At 37.2% G+C, this 20,149-nt stretch overlaps 1 protein-coding gene across 1 annotated transcript; it reads left to right on the top strand.

Annotated features, from left to right (window-relative positions):
- The first annotated feature begins 8,495 nt into the window (after window positions 1-8,495).
- On the top strand, window positions 8,496-9,020 carry LOC121764197 (putative disease resistance protein At1g50180). The gene has a single exon (XM_042160254.1). The coding sequence runs from the start codon at window positions 8,496-8,498 to the stop codon at window positions 9,018-9,020; it is 525 nt and encodes a 174-aa protein (XP_042016188.1).
- Window positions 9,021-20,149: the final 11,129 nt, after the last annotated feature.

A 20,149-nucleotide genomic window follows, 5' to 3' on the forward strand; every position in this document is an offset into this window, starting at 1 on the left:
AGCGGAAGCGTTCAAGAGAAAAAGTGACGTCATGTATGAAGACACAACGACACCCAAAGTTCTAGGACAATCAAACAAGACTTCAATTTTATTTGCTCAACACCACTCAATGCTCGTCGCCGCTCAACCTGCACATAAGGAAAACACATGCAGGGTGAATACTATAAAAATACTCAATGGAATTATGCCGAAAACAAGTTATCAAAAGAATATTTATCATGCCATCAATAAGTAACCATCGGGCTTTTAGTTTTAGAAAGGCCTGAGGCACTAAAATCATTCCCATTGTAAAAAGTCGATTGATCTACACATACATGACATGAAATGTGGCCACAAACCAAGTCACTAGACCGGCCAACCCGTACGCTGGCTCTCGGTCAACCATAGGTGTAACACCCCACTTTTTGAACCCTAATTTTCGAATCCTAATTTTTTTTGTAATTAATGCTTTTAATGCCGTGAAGTCTGTGAATTAAATATCGAGTGGATTGTTGTTTAATATTTTGTGACCTAGTTTTGAGTTGGAGTTTTGACTATGCGTTGACTGAGTCAACTTCGTTGATTACGTGACGTGACTGTTTGAATAATTGATGCGGGGTGAATTTATTTGTTTTTCAAATATTTGATAACTTGAATTATGAGCTCGAAATGGTGATGGTGAAATCACAGTTGTTATTAAATAAATCCTTTACGTGAGGAATATTTATTTGACTTAATTTCATGTTGGGTACAATAGATTAAATAAATAAAACAAGTCCAATTTTATGAAAAATAAATTGCGAGCTACACAATTTAAATAAAATACAAAGGTCTTGAGCCCAAATAAATTAAATCCTACACTAAATAATTCCAAGAAAAATAGAGGATCCCATTGTTCTTCTCGGTTTCTCTCTTTCTTTCTCCCATAATCTGCAAAATAAAGTTTCAGTCAATCACAATTTAATTGTGAAATTAATTACTCTTTTTAAACCCCTTCCAAAAATAAACCTCCAATCATACTTTAATTCTAAATGATTACCTCAATCACTCCTGCAAAGACACGGTTACTTTTATACCCTAATCTCTCTTAGCCGCTCACATACTCTTACACAAATCTCAAATACTTCCTCTGTGAGTGAAACGACAGAGAAGAAAGTAGAGAAGGAGACGTCCATCCCATCCCTGTTTTTCCCAACTTCAATTCCCAATTACGAGCAGAATAACTAAAGGGAGGAAGTTACCGTTTGTTCGTTTACCATCTGTAGACTGAAGGTGTACACTTCTCCACCCAATCCCTGTTTCATACTATTGCATCCATAAAAATAGTAACTGATAAAACTATGAAGATAGAATAATAAATCTGTGAAGATAGAATGATAGTTCTGTGAAGATAGAATGATAGTTCTATGAAGATAGAATGATAGAGTCGATTGGAGAAACCGTGAGAGAGAACTTGGGAGAAAATATGAGATATTATTCATTGAATTCAAAATGTATACAAAGACACCTTATATACTTGGTGTTGAATCTAACTAACAAAGGACTTAACAAATAAACTGAAATCTAACTAACTCCAGCTGTCAACTAACTAACTAACTGAAGCATTAGCCTCTTCTGCATGGAATGTGCTCGTGTGTGTGAGGATGTATGGGAGGCTGCGTGGACGTGATGTAGATACGGCTGTGTGCATGAATGTTGTGCATGGATGTTGTTGTTCTGATAGGCCCCCTCAAGATGGACCGTACAGAGTTTTAAAGTCCATCTTGATCAACAAGTTGTGAAAAGGAGCAGCAGCTAAGGGCTTTGTGAATATGTCAGCCAATTGATTGTTGTTGTGAACATTGATGGTTTGTATCACTCCTTCAAGAATTTTATCACGAACAGTGTGGCAATCGATCTCGATATGCTTTGTGCGCTCATGGAAAACCGGATTAGAGCTAATGTGAACAGCAGCCTGGCTATCACAATACAAGGGAACCGGTTGTTTCATCTCTATGCCGAAATCCTTAAGTAGTGCAATTATCCAAACTATCTCACAACAAGCGAGGGCCATGGACCTGTATTCAGCTTCAGCAGAGGACCTTGAGACAGTATGTTGTTTCTTTGATCTCCAAGAAATCAAAGAAGTGCCAATAAATAAGCAAAAACCAGAGATGGAGCGCCTGGTGTCTGGGCATCCAGCCCAATCAGCATCAGAGAAGATGCTAGGAGAGATGTCTGCTTGAGCTGAATAGAATAAGCCATGACCAATTGTCCCTTTTAGATATCTAAGAACCCTTTCAGCAGCAAGAGAGTGATCTAAGCAGGGTTTGGATAGGAATTGGCTTAGTTTATTTACAACAAATGTGATGTCAGGTCTTGTGATACAAAGATAAACCAACCTTCCAATGAGTCTTCTGTAAGCCGTGGGATCATCAAGTGGAGGTCCTGCATCCATTTGTAGCTGCTTGATGGAATCCATGGGGGTAGAGGCAGGTTTGCATCCAAGCAAACCAGCATCAGACACAAGATCTAAGGCATATTTATGCTGAGAAATGAAGATCCCAGTGTTGTTTCTAGCAATTTCAATGCCTAGAAAATATTTAGGATAGCCTAAGTCCTTGAATTTGAAGTGATTGGTAAGGAAGAATTTAAACTCAGAAATCATGCTCTCTTCACTACTGGCTACTAAGATATCATCCACATATATGACAATACCAAAGAAATGGCCGGTTGGAGATTGTCTGTAGAAGAAAGAATGATCTGAAGGAGATTGAGTCAGACCAAACCCAGATAGAACTTGAGAGAACTTCAGGTACCACTGCCTGGAGGCTTGTTTAAGACCATATAAGGACTTTTTCAATCGACAAACAAGTTGTCCAGAGCCAGGTGGAGGATCATCAACAACTAGACCAGGGGGCAAGGTCATATAGATTTCTTCTTCCAAATCTCCATATAGGAATGCATTATTAATACCCAGGTGTGCCAAGGTCCAACCCTTAATAGCAGCAAGAGAAAGCATGAGTTTGACAGTAGTGAGTTTGGCTACAGGAGAAAAGGTGTCATGATACTCAACACCAGCCTGTTGAGTGAAACCTTTTGCTACCAAACGAGCTTTGTATCTTTCCACAGTAGCATCTGCTTTAAACTTGATTTTGTACCCATTTGCATGAGATAGGGACTTTACCCGGAGGTAGATAAGTGATCAACCAAGTATTGTTTCTAATCAAAGCTTGCAGCTCTTCTTGCATTGCCAGAACCCATTCTGAGCTTTGAGATGCTTTTTTGTAGGTAGAGGGTTCATTTAGTGTGGAGAGTAGGATGATGAATTGGAGGTAAGGTTGAGATAATTTTGAAAGAGAGAAGTAAGATGAGATTGGGTATTTTGAGGATGTGGTGATTGAATTACATAAGTAATCAGTGAGATGAGATGGAGTTTTGAGTAATCTGCCAGACTTGGAGTGATAAGAAGTGTGAGGATTCTGAGGAATATGATCAGTATGAGGTGGAGGATGTAGAGAGATGAAAGGATCAGAATGAGACTGAGAGGGAAAATTGGAGTGAGGCTGAGATGAGAATGGAAAATCAGATTCATGGAATGAGACATTTCTGCTGATAAAAATCTCATTAGTGTCTATATCCATGACTTTATATCCTTTGAAACCAGAGGGATAGCCAATGAAGACACATTTGATGGCTCTAGGTGAGAATTTATGTTTGCTTCTGTCAAGTGTGGATGCAAAACAAAGACATCCAAAGGTTTTGAGATTGGAATAAGAGGGTGGCTTTTTGAATAGAGCTTGAAAAGGTGTTGTATTATCTAGAAGAACAGAGGATGGGGTTCTATTGATAAGAAATGATGCTGTGAGGATACACTCTCCCCAAAAAGAAATAGGCAAGTGAGACTGAAAGAGGAGGCTGCGGGCTACATTGAGAAGATGTTGGTGTTTTCTTTCAACCCTTGCATTTTGTTGTGGGGTTTCCACACAAGAATGCTGAGCTATAGTACCATAATATGAGAGAAGAGTGTGGAGATTAAACTCAGGTGCGTTGTCACTTCTCATGATTTTAATTTTCTTGGAAAACTGAGTGTGAATGGTAGCAAAGAACTGAGTTAATACAGGTTGGACTTCAGACTTTTGTGTGAGGAGGAAAGTCCATACAAATCTTGAAAAGTCGTCCACTATGGTTAGAAAGTACTGAAAATTATCATGTGTGGGGGTGGAGAAAGGCCCCCATACATCATAGTGGATCATATCAAAAGGCTCAGAGGATGTATATGTGGAAACAGGAAAGGGGAGCTTCTTTTGCTTAGCAATGAGACATATTTGACAAGAAGACATATGTGAGTTTGAAGGAGACAATATATTGGATAAGAGTTTCAATTTACTGAGTGAGGGATGCCCCAAACGTTGATGCCAAAGATCAAGACTTACAACTGAATTAACAGAAGCAGATTTCAAAAGTGGTATTACATCAGTATTGGAACAAGGCGAGGATACATTTGTGGTGTTGCTAGAAGACTCTGGGAACTCAAAGATGTATAAATTCCCAACACAATTACCCCTCCCAATCACTGTCCCCAGTGAAGCTTCCTGAATTTGGAAGTTATTGTGAGTAAAGATAACAGTGCAATCAGAATTGTGAGTGAGTGCACTAACGGATATCAGATTGAATGAGAAGGATGGTACATGAAGAACTGATGATAAGGTGATGAGAGAAGTGAGCTTCACAGTACCTAGATGAGTGACAGGTGCTGTGTTTCCATTTGGAAGATTGACAGATGCATTTGAGATTGGTGTGGCTGAATTGAGAAGAGATTGATCGAAGCAAACATGGTGGGTAGCACCTGTATCTAGAATCCATGTAGATGAAGTAGAACATGATGAAGTTATGGAGTTTATGGAAGGAGAGAAGAACACAGTACCAGAGAAGTTGTTGGAGACAAGAGGATTGGCTGAGGATGGAGCTGAAAGATCAGATACTGGTGTGTTGGCTGATGGAGGTGGATTGTTGAGTTTCTGACTTTGTAAGAGGCTGATGAGCTGTTGATATTGATCAATACTTGGTAGATTAGCAGTGTCTTCAACAAAATTCACAAAACGCTGCTGATGAGAACTTGAATTTCCAGCAAATACAGAGGAATTGGAGTTTGAATTTTCAGAAAAACCAGTAGAATGTGGAGTAGATTTTCCCTTTCCTCGGCCAAATCCAGATGGAAAACCATGGAGAATAAAACATTTCTCAACTGGATGGTTTGTTCTACCACAGTGAGAGCATAGAAACTTGTTCAAACCTCTGCCGAATGAAGAAGAAGCTGCATTGGCATAGGGTAGTTCACTAGTGGTTGGTGGAATCCGAGTAGATGTATAGGATGATGATGAATTTCCATCAATTGATCTCTGTCTTTCTTCCTGAATAACCAATGAAAAAACCTTAGATAGAGAAGGTAAAGGAATCATGGATAGAAGATGAGATCTCAGTTGAGAAAAGGAAGCATTCAAGCCGATGAGAAATTGCATAGTGCATTCATTCTCTTGGTGTTGGCTCCATTTTGAAGTACTTTCACAAGTGCATCTGTTGCATGAGCACCAAGAGGTAGGTTGAGTATTCTTATATTCATCCCATAGTATGCGAAGATTGGTGAAGTAAGTAGAGACATCCGACGATCCTTGAGAGAGTGTCATTAGCTGTTGTCGAAGCTGGTAGATCCTAGCAGAGTCAGCGATGGAGAAGCGCTCCTTTAAATCGAACCAAATTGCATAAGCATCGTCGAGGTACATGATCCTGGAGCAGATTTGTGTAGAGAGGGAATTGCGGAGCCATGAAGTAACCATACTGTTGCATCGGATCCATGGATGATAAAGAAGATCGTCTCGAGCTGGCCTGAGGATGGATCCATCGACGAAGACGAGTTTATTTTTGGCAAAGAGAGCCGTGCTAAAGGCTTTGCTCTAAGTTGCATAGTTGGAACCAGTAAGCTGTTGTGGAACCAGATTAATGCCAGGATTGTCGCTCGGATGGAGGAAATATGGACTGGATGTGTCTTCGGTTGGTATTTGAGGAACACGATTTCGATTGGCCATTGATGAACTGGAGATAAGATCTGGAAAAACAGGAGCTCAAGACGTCGAGGATGAACGGATTAGAGAGAAGATCTGATTCAGATCAGAGAAGCGGAAGCAATTTTGTCACTGATACCATGATAAAACTATGAAGATAGAATGATAAATCTGTGAAGATAGAATGATAGTTCTGTGAAGATAGAATGATAGTTCTATGAAGATAAAATGATAGAGTCGATTGGAGAAACCGTGAGGGAGAACTTGGGAGAAAATATGAGATATTATTCATTGAATTCAAAATGTATACAAAGACACCTTATATACTTGGTGTTGAATCTAACTAACAAAGGACTTAACAAATAAACTAAAATCTAACTAACTCCAGCTGTCAACTAACTAACTAACTGAAGCATTAGCCTCTTCTGCATGGAATGTGGTCGGGTGTGTGAGGATGTATGGGAGGCTGCATGGACGTGATGTAGATGCGGCTGTGTGCATGAATGTTGTGCATGGATGTTGTTGTTCTGATAGTAACTCCAAATTTTAGGGAGGAAAAGATGAGGGAGGGAGAGAAGGGAGTTTTTCCGTATATTTTGAGTAATGATTTTTTTAAGTGAAAAGGGATGTATGATGAAGATGAGAGTATTCTATTCCCTTTTTTTTTACTCTTTAATATTTTTAATATAGTTTTAAAAATGGGAATGGGGAGTATAAAGTAAGTGTATTTTGAAGAAGGGCGTATGTGACTTTTAATTATTAGTAAGTATAATTCTTTATATTCTTTTGATATTTGTTTTAAAGTGAAGGGTGTAATTGGGGTGGAGTATGTTGTGTCAGCACAGTTATTTGATATGTATTGGGGAGTAATTGTTTCACTTCTTTTTTTGGGCGGTCGGAATTAATCGAAATAACTAAGTTCTTAGTTGAAAAAGAAAATGCGATCTTACCGATAAAAATATTCGAAGTCATAGGATGCATACATCTTATTTATCTATTTGATTCATTGTATTGATTTATGTGTTATTTTAAATTCTAAAGCTGATATCTCGCAAGTGAATCGCGATTGCAATGGAAAGAATATAATTTCGGATTAAGCACTTGAAGTGGGCCTTCTTTTAAATAAGAACAATGTCCTAAATATTTTATCGATGGAAATGAAAATATGTTTATCATACCGTGTTTAGATTTTTAACGTGCCTATCTGATGTGGCTTTTGTCATCTATGGTTAACGTGCCGCAAACCCTACTTGGATTAGTGTACACCTATTGTCACGGTCCCCTTTAGGGTTAATAAATACGGGTGGTTGCGACTTAAAGAACTTTAAAATAGACAAAGAACTTTGGGTGTCGTTGTGTCTACAATGACCTAATTCGATTTAACCATAGATGACAAAAACCACATCAGATAGGCACGTTAAAAATCAAAACACGGCATGCTAAACATATTTTCATTCCCATCGATAAAATATTTAGAACATTGTCCTTATTTAAAAGAAAGTCTACCTCGAGTGCTTAATCCTTAATTATTTCATTTCCCTTGATATCACGTCTTGCTTGCAAGGAATCACCTTTAGCATTTAAATAACGCATAAATCAATAAAACTTTTCAAATAAATAAATAAGATGCATGCATCCTATGTCTCTAATTATTTTCTTGATTAAGATTACAAATTCTTCCCAATTAAGAGCTTATGTATTTCAATTAATTCCGGCCGCTTACGTCCCAACAAATTATATTAAAAACTGGCCTAAACCAATTAAATTAAGTGGCTCAAAGAAAGAAAATAGGGCAGCCCAACTTAATTAAGAAACAGCCCAAGAAATAAAATCCTCAATCCTACTAAATTAAATTCATTGGCCCAAAAGTAAGAAATGTATGCTCCTCTTTCAAAAGTAAAACACGTACACTCCCCATTCCCAAACATACCACCAATTTAATATACTTCCCATGGAAACAGTAACTAAATAGCATGAGAAATAAAAATATAAATGCTATCATTCAAACCACATGTGTACTCCCTCTTAAAACAAGTACCCCTCCTTCCACTTACTGTAACAATTACTCCACCAAATTTATTAAAGGAACAAAACAAAACTCCCATTCTCATAATATTACAAGTGCCCACTATTCAATTTTTAAAAATCAAACATTAGGAGGATTTAGGAAAAATAAACAAATAAGAATACACACATACTCCCCATACAACACGTACCCATACCCCAATTTAATTAAATCAGTAAAAGATAGTATAAACAAAGAAATAAAAAGTACTCCCATTCAACACATCGTATATTTCAAATCTGTCGAATAAGGGAGATCCCCAAAACTTCTCTCCCTTTTTTTTTGGTTGAAACAGAACACATAAAAGGAATTCACCAAATTGGTTACACCCAAGAGCTCAAGGAACGCGTCGTTTCTCTCTAGATCTGCAGAGTCTACGAGAGAGTGTTGTGTTGATAATTTCATCGAGGATGGAGATGGAGTACGATATTGAACTAGAGAATATGCCCGAGGAAGAAAGCGAACCTATATCCTCAAGAATTGATTTTTGTGGAATCAACTCAAAGATTGCTGGATCATGTAATTGTTATAAGTTCACCAAGGATAATATTCTTGGAGAAGGTCAAGGAATTTTCTTTTCCATTATTGGGACGGCGGGGGTTGGAAAGACAACTCTAGCTAAAAAATTATTTGACGATCCATCGATTCAGATACATTTTGTGCTTCGAGCATGGGTTAAAGTGAGCAGAAAATGTGAATACAATGAAATATTACGATGCATTCTAGCTCAACTGGATCCCAGCATTCGCCATCAAATGCTTACCCAAGGAGAGGACGACCATGACTTTGAGAAATTAGTTGGAGTCTTGGAAGAGAGATTGAAGAATAACAAGTGTCTAATTGTGATGAATGATGTATGGGAATGGGACAGACGACTAATGGATAGATTTCCAAAAGAGAATGTCCGAATTTGGTTACAAGCAGGCTTAGAATGAAAGAATTTCCATTTCTAAGAATGTGCATGTTAGATGAAAAAGAAAGTAAGAAATTACTTGGCGAGAAGCTGTTTGGTGAACATGGTTTCCCTCCTCAGCTTGAGAAATTGGGAGAGAAGATTGTCAAAAAATGTGAAGGTCTTCCACTTTTGATAGTCACTGTTGGAGAGCTTCTATCCAAATAAGACATGACACCACAATACTGGACTGAGGTAGCAGAAAAGCAACATAATTCAGTTTTAGTGGACGCATATGATCAAATATTAGAGGTACTCTATCCCAGCTATGAATACTTGCATCAACATTTGAAAATGTTCTTTCTCTATTTGGGAGCTTATCCTCCATATAGTGATATCCATAAAAGTGAATTCTTGCATCAGATGATTGCTGAAGCATTTCTTGAACCGATGAGAGAACACACTTTACAAGAATATATCCAAAATTGCTTAGCAATTCTTTTTGACTGGTATAATCTTATTCTACATGAAGGCAATTTTAATTCTTGGTTTTCACAACACAAGTTGTGCGTGCATTCTTGCTGGCAGCACGTGTAGTAAGACCAAGTTTTTGCATGTTTTAGAAAGTTGAGATGAAGTTATGAAAGACCAACGCCGGTTATGTGCCCATTGGAACACTTTATTTTCCTTCAAAGAAGTGTATGATTCAATAAAAAGTGATTGTGCATCTACTGCCTGTTCTCTCCTTTGTTTTGGTCCTGACCACAATTATCCAGTGCCAATTCATGTCATGGATTTCAAGTTGCTAAAGGTACTAAATGCATATAGTATCCGTTTTTACCATATCCCACTTTAAATTATGAAACTAGTTTGTCTGAAGTACCTTACCCTAACTTGTGACAAAGAGCTCCCTAATTTCATATTCAACCATTTTCACCTTCAAACCCTGATCATCAGAAGGCATAATAACATTAAAAAGCATAGAATTTTGTCATATATGTCGTGGAAGTATGGGGCATGCAAGAACTACAATATCTTGATGTCGTAGGAAGAGACTTACCAACCCATAATTTTGATGCTATGTCATATATGCCGGTGGAAGTATGGGGCATGCAAGAACTACAATATCTTGAGGTCGTAGGAAGAGACTTACCAACCCCTAATTTTGATGCTATACCATATATGCCGATGGAAGTATGGGACATGCAAGAAATACAATATCTTGAGGTCGTAGGAAGAGACTTACCAACCCCTAATTTTGATGCTATGTCATATATGCCGGTGGAAATATGGGGCATGCTGTAGCCTTTTATTGTAGCCTTTTACACGGGCAAACTCTTGCTATTACAAAAGAACAAAAACCTAGAAGGTAAATAAAACAAAGTAAATACAATAAAAGGAACAATATGCAAACTATGGTTTTCTTCAAGTCGAGTCGAGGTATCCCTCTCTCCGCAATATGAGATACGCCCCGGCTAGTGCTCACGGATTGGCGCAACGTCCCCAAAGATGAAACGACTTTCCTCCTACCGAGTTGAAGCACCTCAAACTCGTAGGCACCGACGAACTTAAATTGGAGGCGAGAACCGAGCAATGTAACGCTCCTAATGTTGCTAATTAGAATGCTTGAGAGCTAGAGAGAAGAGAGAATGATTTGTTGGTGTATTTTCCATCTCTCAAATCCACACCTATTTATAGGATAGGAGTGACCATATGAGAGGTCTTGGCATTAAGACACCTCATAAACATATTGGAGGTTACCCTAGAAGTGAAAAGCCAAAAGACTTAGAAAATGAAAAGCTTAAAGCTCTTCAAATTTCTCACGTTTTCAACAATCCCCCACATTGGTTAGAGCACTACAAGCTCAAACCAACACAAGACATGTATGCATGTATGCAGACTCTTTTGCTCGTTCTCGAGAAACGATACTGCATTTGGAGAGGTAACTTGTGATTTTGAACCTTCCTTAGTCAACACTATCGGACATACCGGTGGGCTAGTGGACGCGATGCCTTGAACTATTCCTCCTTGGTGTATGCCTAGTCAATAGCATCAACACAATATTGTCTCAACTTCATCAGTTCTCACGTTTGTGTCCGTTTCGGCCGTGGAACACCTCTTTGGAATTCATAAGTGACTCACACACATGAAGCGGCCTCACTTCTCACTTACAAAGGTGATTCATTCATGAGTATCCTGCCATACTGCATCTCCTTGAGATTTCAAGAATAATTAAAAGTCAAAAGACTTAACCTCTTACCACGTGCAGGTTACAACACTCAATGCTTTCTAAAGAATGGGCGAAGATTAAAATCTTCTAAGTGTTACAGCTAGATTTGTATAGCTTAGTTTTCCCATTGAACCAATCCCATGGGATCTCCAATCGTATGGTTGGGTTACCACTATACTCATCTTTTAAGATGTGGTTTTCAGTCCCATTCCTTTTAGCAATTTATGCATTTGATCACGGTTTAAACCTTTTGTTAACGGATCCGCTAAGTTATCCACTGACTTTACATAGTCAACTGAGATAATGCCACTTGTGATATGTCGAGACTTACCATTATAAAAGCCACTTTGTGCTCTACCTATAGCTGCTTTGCTATCACAGTGTATCAATACTGCGGGCACTGGCTTCTTCCAACATGGAATACATTCTAAGAAATTTTTGAGCCACTCGGCTTCTTCCCCTGCTTTATCCAATGCGATAAACTTAGATTCCATGGTGGAACGAGTAATACACGTCCGTTTCGTTGATTTCCACGAGACAACACCGCCCCCCACAGTGAACACATACCCACTTGTCGAAAATAAGTATTTTGAAATAGAGATCCAATTTGCATCACAGTACCCTTCAAGTACTTGGGGATATCTTGTGTGATGCAACCCAAAGTTAATAGTATACTTCATGTATCTCAAAACTCTACACAGAGCATTCCAAAGTTCCTTGCTTGGATTGCTCGTAAATCGGCTCAACTTGTTTACAGGACAAGCAAGATCAGGTCGAGTACAGTTTGTGATAAACATCAAACTTCCAATGACCTTTGCATACTCTTCTTGAGCAACAGAATCACCCATATTTTTGCTCAGGTGGACATTGAGCTCCAAAGGAGTCTTTACTGGCTTACAATCAAACGAGTTGAATTTCTTAAGCATTTTCTCAACATAATGAGATTGCGTTAAGGCAATTCCCTCATTAGTCCTCAATATTTTGATTCCGAGAATCACATCAGCTAGACCCATATCTTTCATATCGAAATTTGTTTTCAACATGTTTTTTGTCTCGTTAATAATGGCATTATTGCTGCTCATTATCAACATATCATCAACATACAGACACACAATAACAAACCCGTTATCTGTGTTCTTAATGTAAACACACTTATCACATTCATTAATAGTGAATCCAATTGCCAACATCATGTTGTCAAATTTCAAATGTCATTGTAACGGTGCTTGCTTCAACCCATATAATGACTTTACCAGTTTGCATACTTTACGCTCTTGTCCAGGCACAACAAACTCTTCGGGTTGTTCCATATATATTTCTTCTTCCAGATCTCCATTCAGAAACACATTTTCACATCCATTTGGTGAATCTCAAGATTGTGCAAAGCATCAATCGCAAGAGGCACCCGAATGGACGTGATTCTCGTAACAGGTGAATAGGTATAAAAAAAGTCGTACCCTTCTTTCTGCTTAAAGCCTTGGAAAACTAGGTGAGCTTTGTACTTATCTATAGTACCATCGGGCTTATATTTCCTTTTCAGAATCCACTTGCACCCTAAAGCCTTACAGCCTTCAGGCAAGTCTACTAACACCCAAGTGTTATTTCTCATGATGGATTCAATTTCACTGTTGATAGCTTCTTGCCACCACGCTGCGTCTGGGCCAGACAAAGCTTCCGCCAATGACTTTGGTTCACCATCCAACATGAAAGTTATGAAGTCTGGACCAAAAGTCTTAGCAATTTTAACTCTGTTACCACGTCTTTGTTCTATATCCTCAGGACTTGACCTCGTCCTTTTTGGAGGATTAGAACTAGTGGATTCATCCATCATTCTTTCACTAGAACGATCCTCCTGCTTCTTGCAAGGGTACACATTCTCAAAGAATATAGCATTTCTTGACTCAATTGTTGTTCCTTCAGCCACGCCAGGCACAGATGACCTACGGACTAGGAAACGATATGCACTACTATTAAGTGCATGGCCAATAAAGATGCAATCGACTGTTTTAGGGCCTATTGCAACTTGTTTCGGAGGAGGCACTTCTACTTTCGCTAAGAACCCCACACTTTGAGGTATGAATACGAAGGTTTCTTGCCTTTCCACAACTCATAAGGAGTCACATCCCTATTTTTTAGAGGAATTTTGTTCAGGATATGATTCGCTGTTAACACAGCACCCCACATGTTCTGGGATAAACCAGAATTAATCAACATAACATTCATCATCTCTTTAAGTGTTTGATTTTTTTCGTTCAACAACTCCATTTGACTGGGGAGAATATGGAGCCTTTGTTTGGTGAATTATACCACTTGCATGACATAACTCTGCAAACGGAGCTACATACGCACCACCTCTATCACTTCGAACGCACTTAATTCGACAAGTAAGTTGATTTTCGGCTTCATTTTTGAAGTCTTTAAACTCTTCAATTGCCTCATCTTTACTTCTTAATAAGTAAAGGTAACAATACCTTGTGCAATCATCTATAAATGTGATGAAGTACTTATTACCACCTCTAGTTTGCATAAATTTTAAATCACATACGCCTGTATGAATTAATTGTAGAGGTTTTGTGCTCCGTTCTACCGAGCGAAACGATAGCTTGGTCATTTTTACTTCAACACAGACTTCACATTTCCTTTGTGAGTTAAACTCGTGAACTTTTAGTAAATCAAGATTCACTAATCTTTTTATAGCATTTAGATTTACATGTCCCAATCTATTATGTCATAAATCAGAGCTTTCAAGCAAATAAGAGGATGTGTCATCTTCCTTATTGCTTATTCCTTTTCCACAGTGAATGACCGTAACATTCCGCTCAAAAAGCCCATTCACTAGGTGACCTTCACCTATGAACTTTTCATACTTGGTCAATATAACCTTTTCACGCTCAAATTCTAGTGAAAATCCATGATTTACTAGAAGTGAGCCTGACACCAAATTATTTGGGATGTCTGGGACATGCGGCACATCCTTAAGGGTAAGAACCTTTCCTGATCCTAATTTTTAGGAACACATTACCCACACCAACCACCTTAGAAGAGGCTTGGTTTCCCATACATACTTTTCTACCTCCAACAGATTTGTAAGTAGGAAAAACGCTTCTCTCGGAGCACACATGACATGTGGCACCAGTATCAACAAACCATTCATTTGGATTATTACCATGGTCCACGTCGGAGACCATTGCGATCACTTCGTGATCTTTGTTGTTTATAACAACAAGTTCAAATAATTTGCATAATATTTTTTCCAACAATAAGTACACAATTATATTGAATCAAATGTGCATTGATATATTCATCAACCCATGCATCCCAATTACTACTACCAAATCTAAATTAGTCTTGCTTGTCAAATGACAAACGATAAACACAATTCTCAAGAGAATGGATCTCAAAGAATTAACCATTTCGTAGCCCATGAACATTGCGACTATTCGTTTCTTCATTCCAGCTTCGGTCGACATGATTTCAGCAAGAGTACAATATCTCATCTTGTGATTGTTGGAAATATTGTAGCCTTTTACACGGGCAAACTCTTGCTATTACAAAAGAACCAAAAACTAGAAGGTAAATAAAACAAAGTAAATACAATAAAAGGAACAAGATGCAAACTATGATTTTCTTCAAGTCGAGTCGAGGTATCCCTCTCTTCGCAAGACGAGATACGCCCCGGCTAGTGCTCACGGATTGGCGCAACGTCCCCAAAGATGAAACGGCTTTCCTCTTACCGAGTTGAAGCACCTCGAACTCGTAGGCACCGGGGAACTTGAATTGGAGGCGAGAACCGAGCAATGCAATGCTCCTAATGTTGCGAACTAGAATGCTTGAGAGCTAGAGAGAAGAGAGAATGATTTGTTGGTGTGTTTTCCATCTCTCAAATCCACACCTATTTGGATATGAGTGACCATATGAGAGGTCTTGGCATTAAGGCACCTCATAAACATATTGGAAGTTACCCTAGAAGTGAAAAGCCAAAAGACTTAGAAAATGAAAAGCTTAAGCTCTTCAAATTTCTCACGTTTTCAACACATGCAAGAACTACAACATCTTGAGGTCGTAGGAAGAGACTTACCAACCCCTAATTTTGATGCTACTTTGGAAAAACTCAGTTGTCTTTGTAGTGTGAGTGCAAAGAGTTGCACTAGAGAAATTTTAAAAAGAATCCTTAATTTAAAGATATTAGGAATTCTGATGGAGTTGAAGCCTTACGATGACAGTGATATCAGCCCACTAAGTGGCTTGGATAATATCTCTAAAGAACGCCAGAATTTGGGGAAGCTTGTGTATTCTGTACCGAACGGAACCCTGACATGAAATATGAGTTTATGGTTCCTCTTTCAATGTTCTCGTCAAGTCTATTTATGTTGGAATTGAGTGGCTTAGGGTGTCCATGGAAGCAGATGAATGATATTGGTTCGCTGTTACCAAATCTTCGAAATCTCAAATTAGAACACTACACCTTTCGAGGACCAAAGTGGGATATAGAATATGGTTGTTTTATGAAAGTTGAGACACTTGTAATTGAAGATACTGATCTAGTGCGATGGAAAGCTCAACATGGAAGCCTTCCAAGGCTTCGCCTCCTAAGCATACGACATTGTTACAAATTAAAGCAACTCAATTGGATGCGTGATCCTTCAATGACCACATAGACTACAATCGAATTAGTTGAGTGCAGTCCCTTAGTTGCCGGTTTGGCCAGGCAATTACAGAAATCTCTGTTTAATGTTCTTTGGTACTTAGCCTTTGCTAGACTCTCAACTTGGTTCTAGTTAGTCTTTGCTAGACTCTCAAATTGTATCAATCTTTCTTAACTTTATTTTTATTTTTTGATTTTAACTTGATATGTTTTTGTTATTCATTTATCGTACGTTTTCAGGAAAAGGAAAATGAGAGAGTAGATGGGATAAGACGTCGAGTTATCCCATCATTTTAACTGTATTAGCGGTTGCTTCATGAATCTACTATTTGTTATCGAGTCTGTTGTATTTTAAAATCGTTTTCTGTAATCGAGTTATAATCGCTTGTTTTATTCTCCTTTATGGGGGTTTTCTTCGTTTTGGTTCTTTTCCCATGTCGTAGTCTTTGAATTAAACAAGGCTCTTATTTCTTAATACTACAAATTCTGCTTAATTTTGAGCTGTGTGAACGCTAATATCTCTCATTCTCTAACCATCTATTTCTTCTTTTCTTGTGATTCTTCGAAAAGTGTAATCAATGTTGTACAAGTATTTATCATTTAAATGTTGTGCATCGTTCAATTACACTTATTTAGTGGACGTCATGTAACATCAAAAATATAAATACAAAAAACCTGAAAGATTACTAATTTCAAAAGTGAGTATATTGAAAAACAATATAACCGTTTAAATAACAAATTAAGTAGTACTATAATTGTATTCTAGTCAGTTTCACTGTATTTGAAAATAGAATATTAAATTAAACATTTTCAATTTTTATAAAATTAACCCACCTGTAAAATTCGGATAAAATCCATATCAAAATTATGTAGCAAGGAAATAGCCATTAATACATACTAGCTACAAATAGAATGGGGAACTTAGTCATTAATATTTGTCAGTAAAAAATCTCATATTATGACTAAAATCAAAGTTTGTACGATATCAAAAATTTCCATTTAACATTATTAAAACTATATATAAAGAGAGTTGTAGTATTTCAGTCTTCACTAAAAAAATTCAAGAACCATCATGGCCTCTCAAAAGTCCATCTTATTGGTCACCCTTATGTTGATCGTCATAGGTTTGTGTCTCTTCTCTAACATCAAATTTACATTAAAAAATCTTTTGTTTTCTTATCTATATATCACGGTTTAATTTAATTTTTTTATAAACACAGCAAGCACCTCAGCAAAGTTTTGCACAACCAATAAAGATTGCGACTATCTAGTTTCTATTTGCGAAAAGACACACCAACAAGCAGTTTGTTTTACAACGCGAATATGCCTCTGTGATGATTTGCAAGGAACTAAGAAGATTAATGGTAAATTCAATGACGACTCTTTCAATATGATTGTCAATCAAATCACAATTTTCGTTGGTTTTTTCAATCAATCTCGTACATTTTGAACTGTAATGTTAAATCATAATTTTTCAATTTTTCACAATTATCCAAAAATTATCAAAAAAAATAATACAACAAAAATTAAACATGATACGACAACAAAATAACATCATTTTATTTTTAGCGTTGATCAAAACGATGTCGATTTATCCAAAAACGACGAGGTTTTGTGCCATATCATTTACCGTCATTGTTGGAAAATTGTGAAAAATCAAAATTTATAATTTTATATTTTCGTTCCAAAAGTTATAAGAAAAATTATAATTTAAATATGAATCTCTTAAATATATATGTTTATTATCTAAATTCAATATCTTTATTTATGCGTGTTATTCAGATAGCCGAGATGCAAAACCAGTGACGTCTGCAAACTTAAATGCAAAATAAGTATGAAGCTATGCATGAATGGCGTCAGCCGCTGTACTTGGGAGTAAACGTTCGAGAAAATTATACTCAAAATAAGAGCAATAATATTTTTGTTGACCATGTTTCTAATATATTTGTCTTCAAATCAATAAAGTTATGTTAGTCTTTGCGTTTTATCAGTCATAATTGTAAAAATATATCTCTTTCTTCCTTTTTTTTTCTCTATCTTTAGTTTAATTAATTTGCTGAATTTAATTAAATTTACCCAACTTTGCTTATGAAAATTATTGACTATAGTCCAAAAGTATTTTTCTGAATTTCAGTGCAAAAACTATCAAGGAAACTAACCATTAATACATATTGCCACAAATAAAATTGGGGAAATTAGTCATTAATACATATTGGCACAAATAGAATGGGGGAAATTAGTCATTAATATCCTATCACTGAAAAAACTAAATTGCCATGTGATGGAACTCAAATTTTGTATTCAAAATCTTCCATTTCATCAAAAATTGATTTTGCTGGTCACCCTTTTGTGAATTGCCTTGGGTTAGCATCTCTTCTTTAACATCAAAATTACATTCAACATTCTTTTGTTTTCCTATCTATATATCATGATGGCTCTGTTTAATCTTTAAAACAGCACGTACATCATCAGCACAATCACCGATTTGCAGAACTAATAAAGATTGAGCCTATCTAAAGCAGTACGTTATGGGCATTGCGATTGTAGTCGCGCTGTTTTGCAAGGAACTTGAGAAGATTGATGGTAAATTCAACGACTCTAGCTTTCAGTATTTAATCTACGGATAAAAAATTTTGTTGATTATTTCATCAATCTTGTAACTTTTGAAACTGATTAGTAAAATCATAACTTTTCAATTTTTTATAATTGTCCAAAAATGGTCCAAATCTAAACTAAAATGATTTGTTTTAGGCAATATGACATCATTTTATTTTTAGTGCTAATTAAAATGACACTGACTTAACTGAAACCATGTGGTTTTGTGCCACATCATTTACGATTTTGACCATTGTTACACAATTGCTAAAAATTGTAAAGTCAGGGTTTTATATTTCAGTTTCATGAGTTATGGGACTAACAAGTCAATAAAAAATAATAATATAAATTACAAGTATTTCTTTAATGTATATCTTTAATGGATATGTTCATTATTTTAATTCTATATTTTTATGTGTGTTATTTAGTTAAATCACTGACGACTGCATATTAGAATGCAAAATAGGTATGAAGAAGGTATACATAAATGGTGTCTGCAGCTGTACTTGAGAGTAAAGAGTGTTAGAGAAAATTCTCTTAAAAATAAGAGCAGTTATAATGTCTTGTTAACCATTTTATGGTGTTTCTAATATCTATTAATAAATAAATAGATTGGAGATTTTGTCTCCAAATCTATTAATTTCTGAGTCATTATATGATTATGCTGTATTATAATCAGATCATCTCAGTTGCAAAAATCTATCTCTTTCCTCCGGTTCTCCTCTTTACGCAATCGTAATTAGTGTTGGAATCGTGCTTGGTCAAACGACTTTGACTAATAATAAATGTTACAATACATTTAATTTTGTGAAATTAAATGCAATAGCGTCGATCAACGTTCCGAGTAGATGACCGTAGTATAATCAATTTCTCAAATCCGATTTACGGTGAGTGAGAAATAATATATTAAAGTTGGTCACAATAAATCTAAAAATGAGCTATGAGAAAAAAAACTAAGGGAATAATTAAGTAAGTGTTAATTATCCCACATCGGGGATGATAAACTTCTTTGATGAAGTATTTAATAAGATGAATTATTATGTATAATAATTATCGTGAAATAAGATGGGTGACAAAGCCCACACGCGCGCGCCGCCGCCGCCCGCGAGCTGGTCGTTGGGTGGTCTTTGGGTGTAATAATTATCGTGGAATTCACTTTTGGCAATTGGTCTTTGGGTGGTCTTTAGAGCTGGTCGTTGAGCGTTGGTCCAGCCCCGCTTGTTCTTTTTAGACCACCCCAAACACCACGCTATCCCCGACGGACCCCGACTCATGGTGGTCATTGTCCACGTCATGTACCCGACGCATAACGGGAGACAGAAGGTCCCCGCTGGACCCTGACGTATAACGGGAGACAAAAGATCCCCGCTGGACCCCGATGCATAACGGGAGACAAAAGGTCCCCGACGGTCCATGGTGTATCCCGTCGTGTAGTGTGTCCAGGTGCGTCGTGTCTCTTCAGCTCCCAATGGCTAGTGCACCAGTCAGTAACCCCGACGGTTATAGTCAAGCCATCATGGCACACGTAATGGCTGTTGACTCCATCAATGCCCAATGGGTGGACTTGGCCTATAAATAGACAGTCACTCCATGCATTGCAAACGATTTAACACACAACAAACTCATATCATTTGCATAGCTCTCTCCCTCTTTGCATAGTCTTCCCGTCGAAGCTCTGCCCCCGCCTTACTCCCGTTCGCCG

This window comes from Salvia splendens, chromosome 14 (assembly GCF_004379255.2).
Source record: "Salvia splendens isolate huo1 chromosome 14, SspV2, whole genome shotgun sequence".
In the NCBI taxonomy this organism is placed as follows: domain Eukaryota; kingdom Viridiplantae; phylum Streptophyta; class Magnoliopsida; order Lamiales; family Lamiaceae; genus Salvia; species Salvia splendens.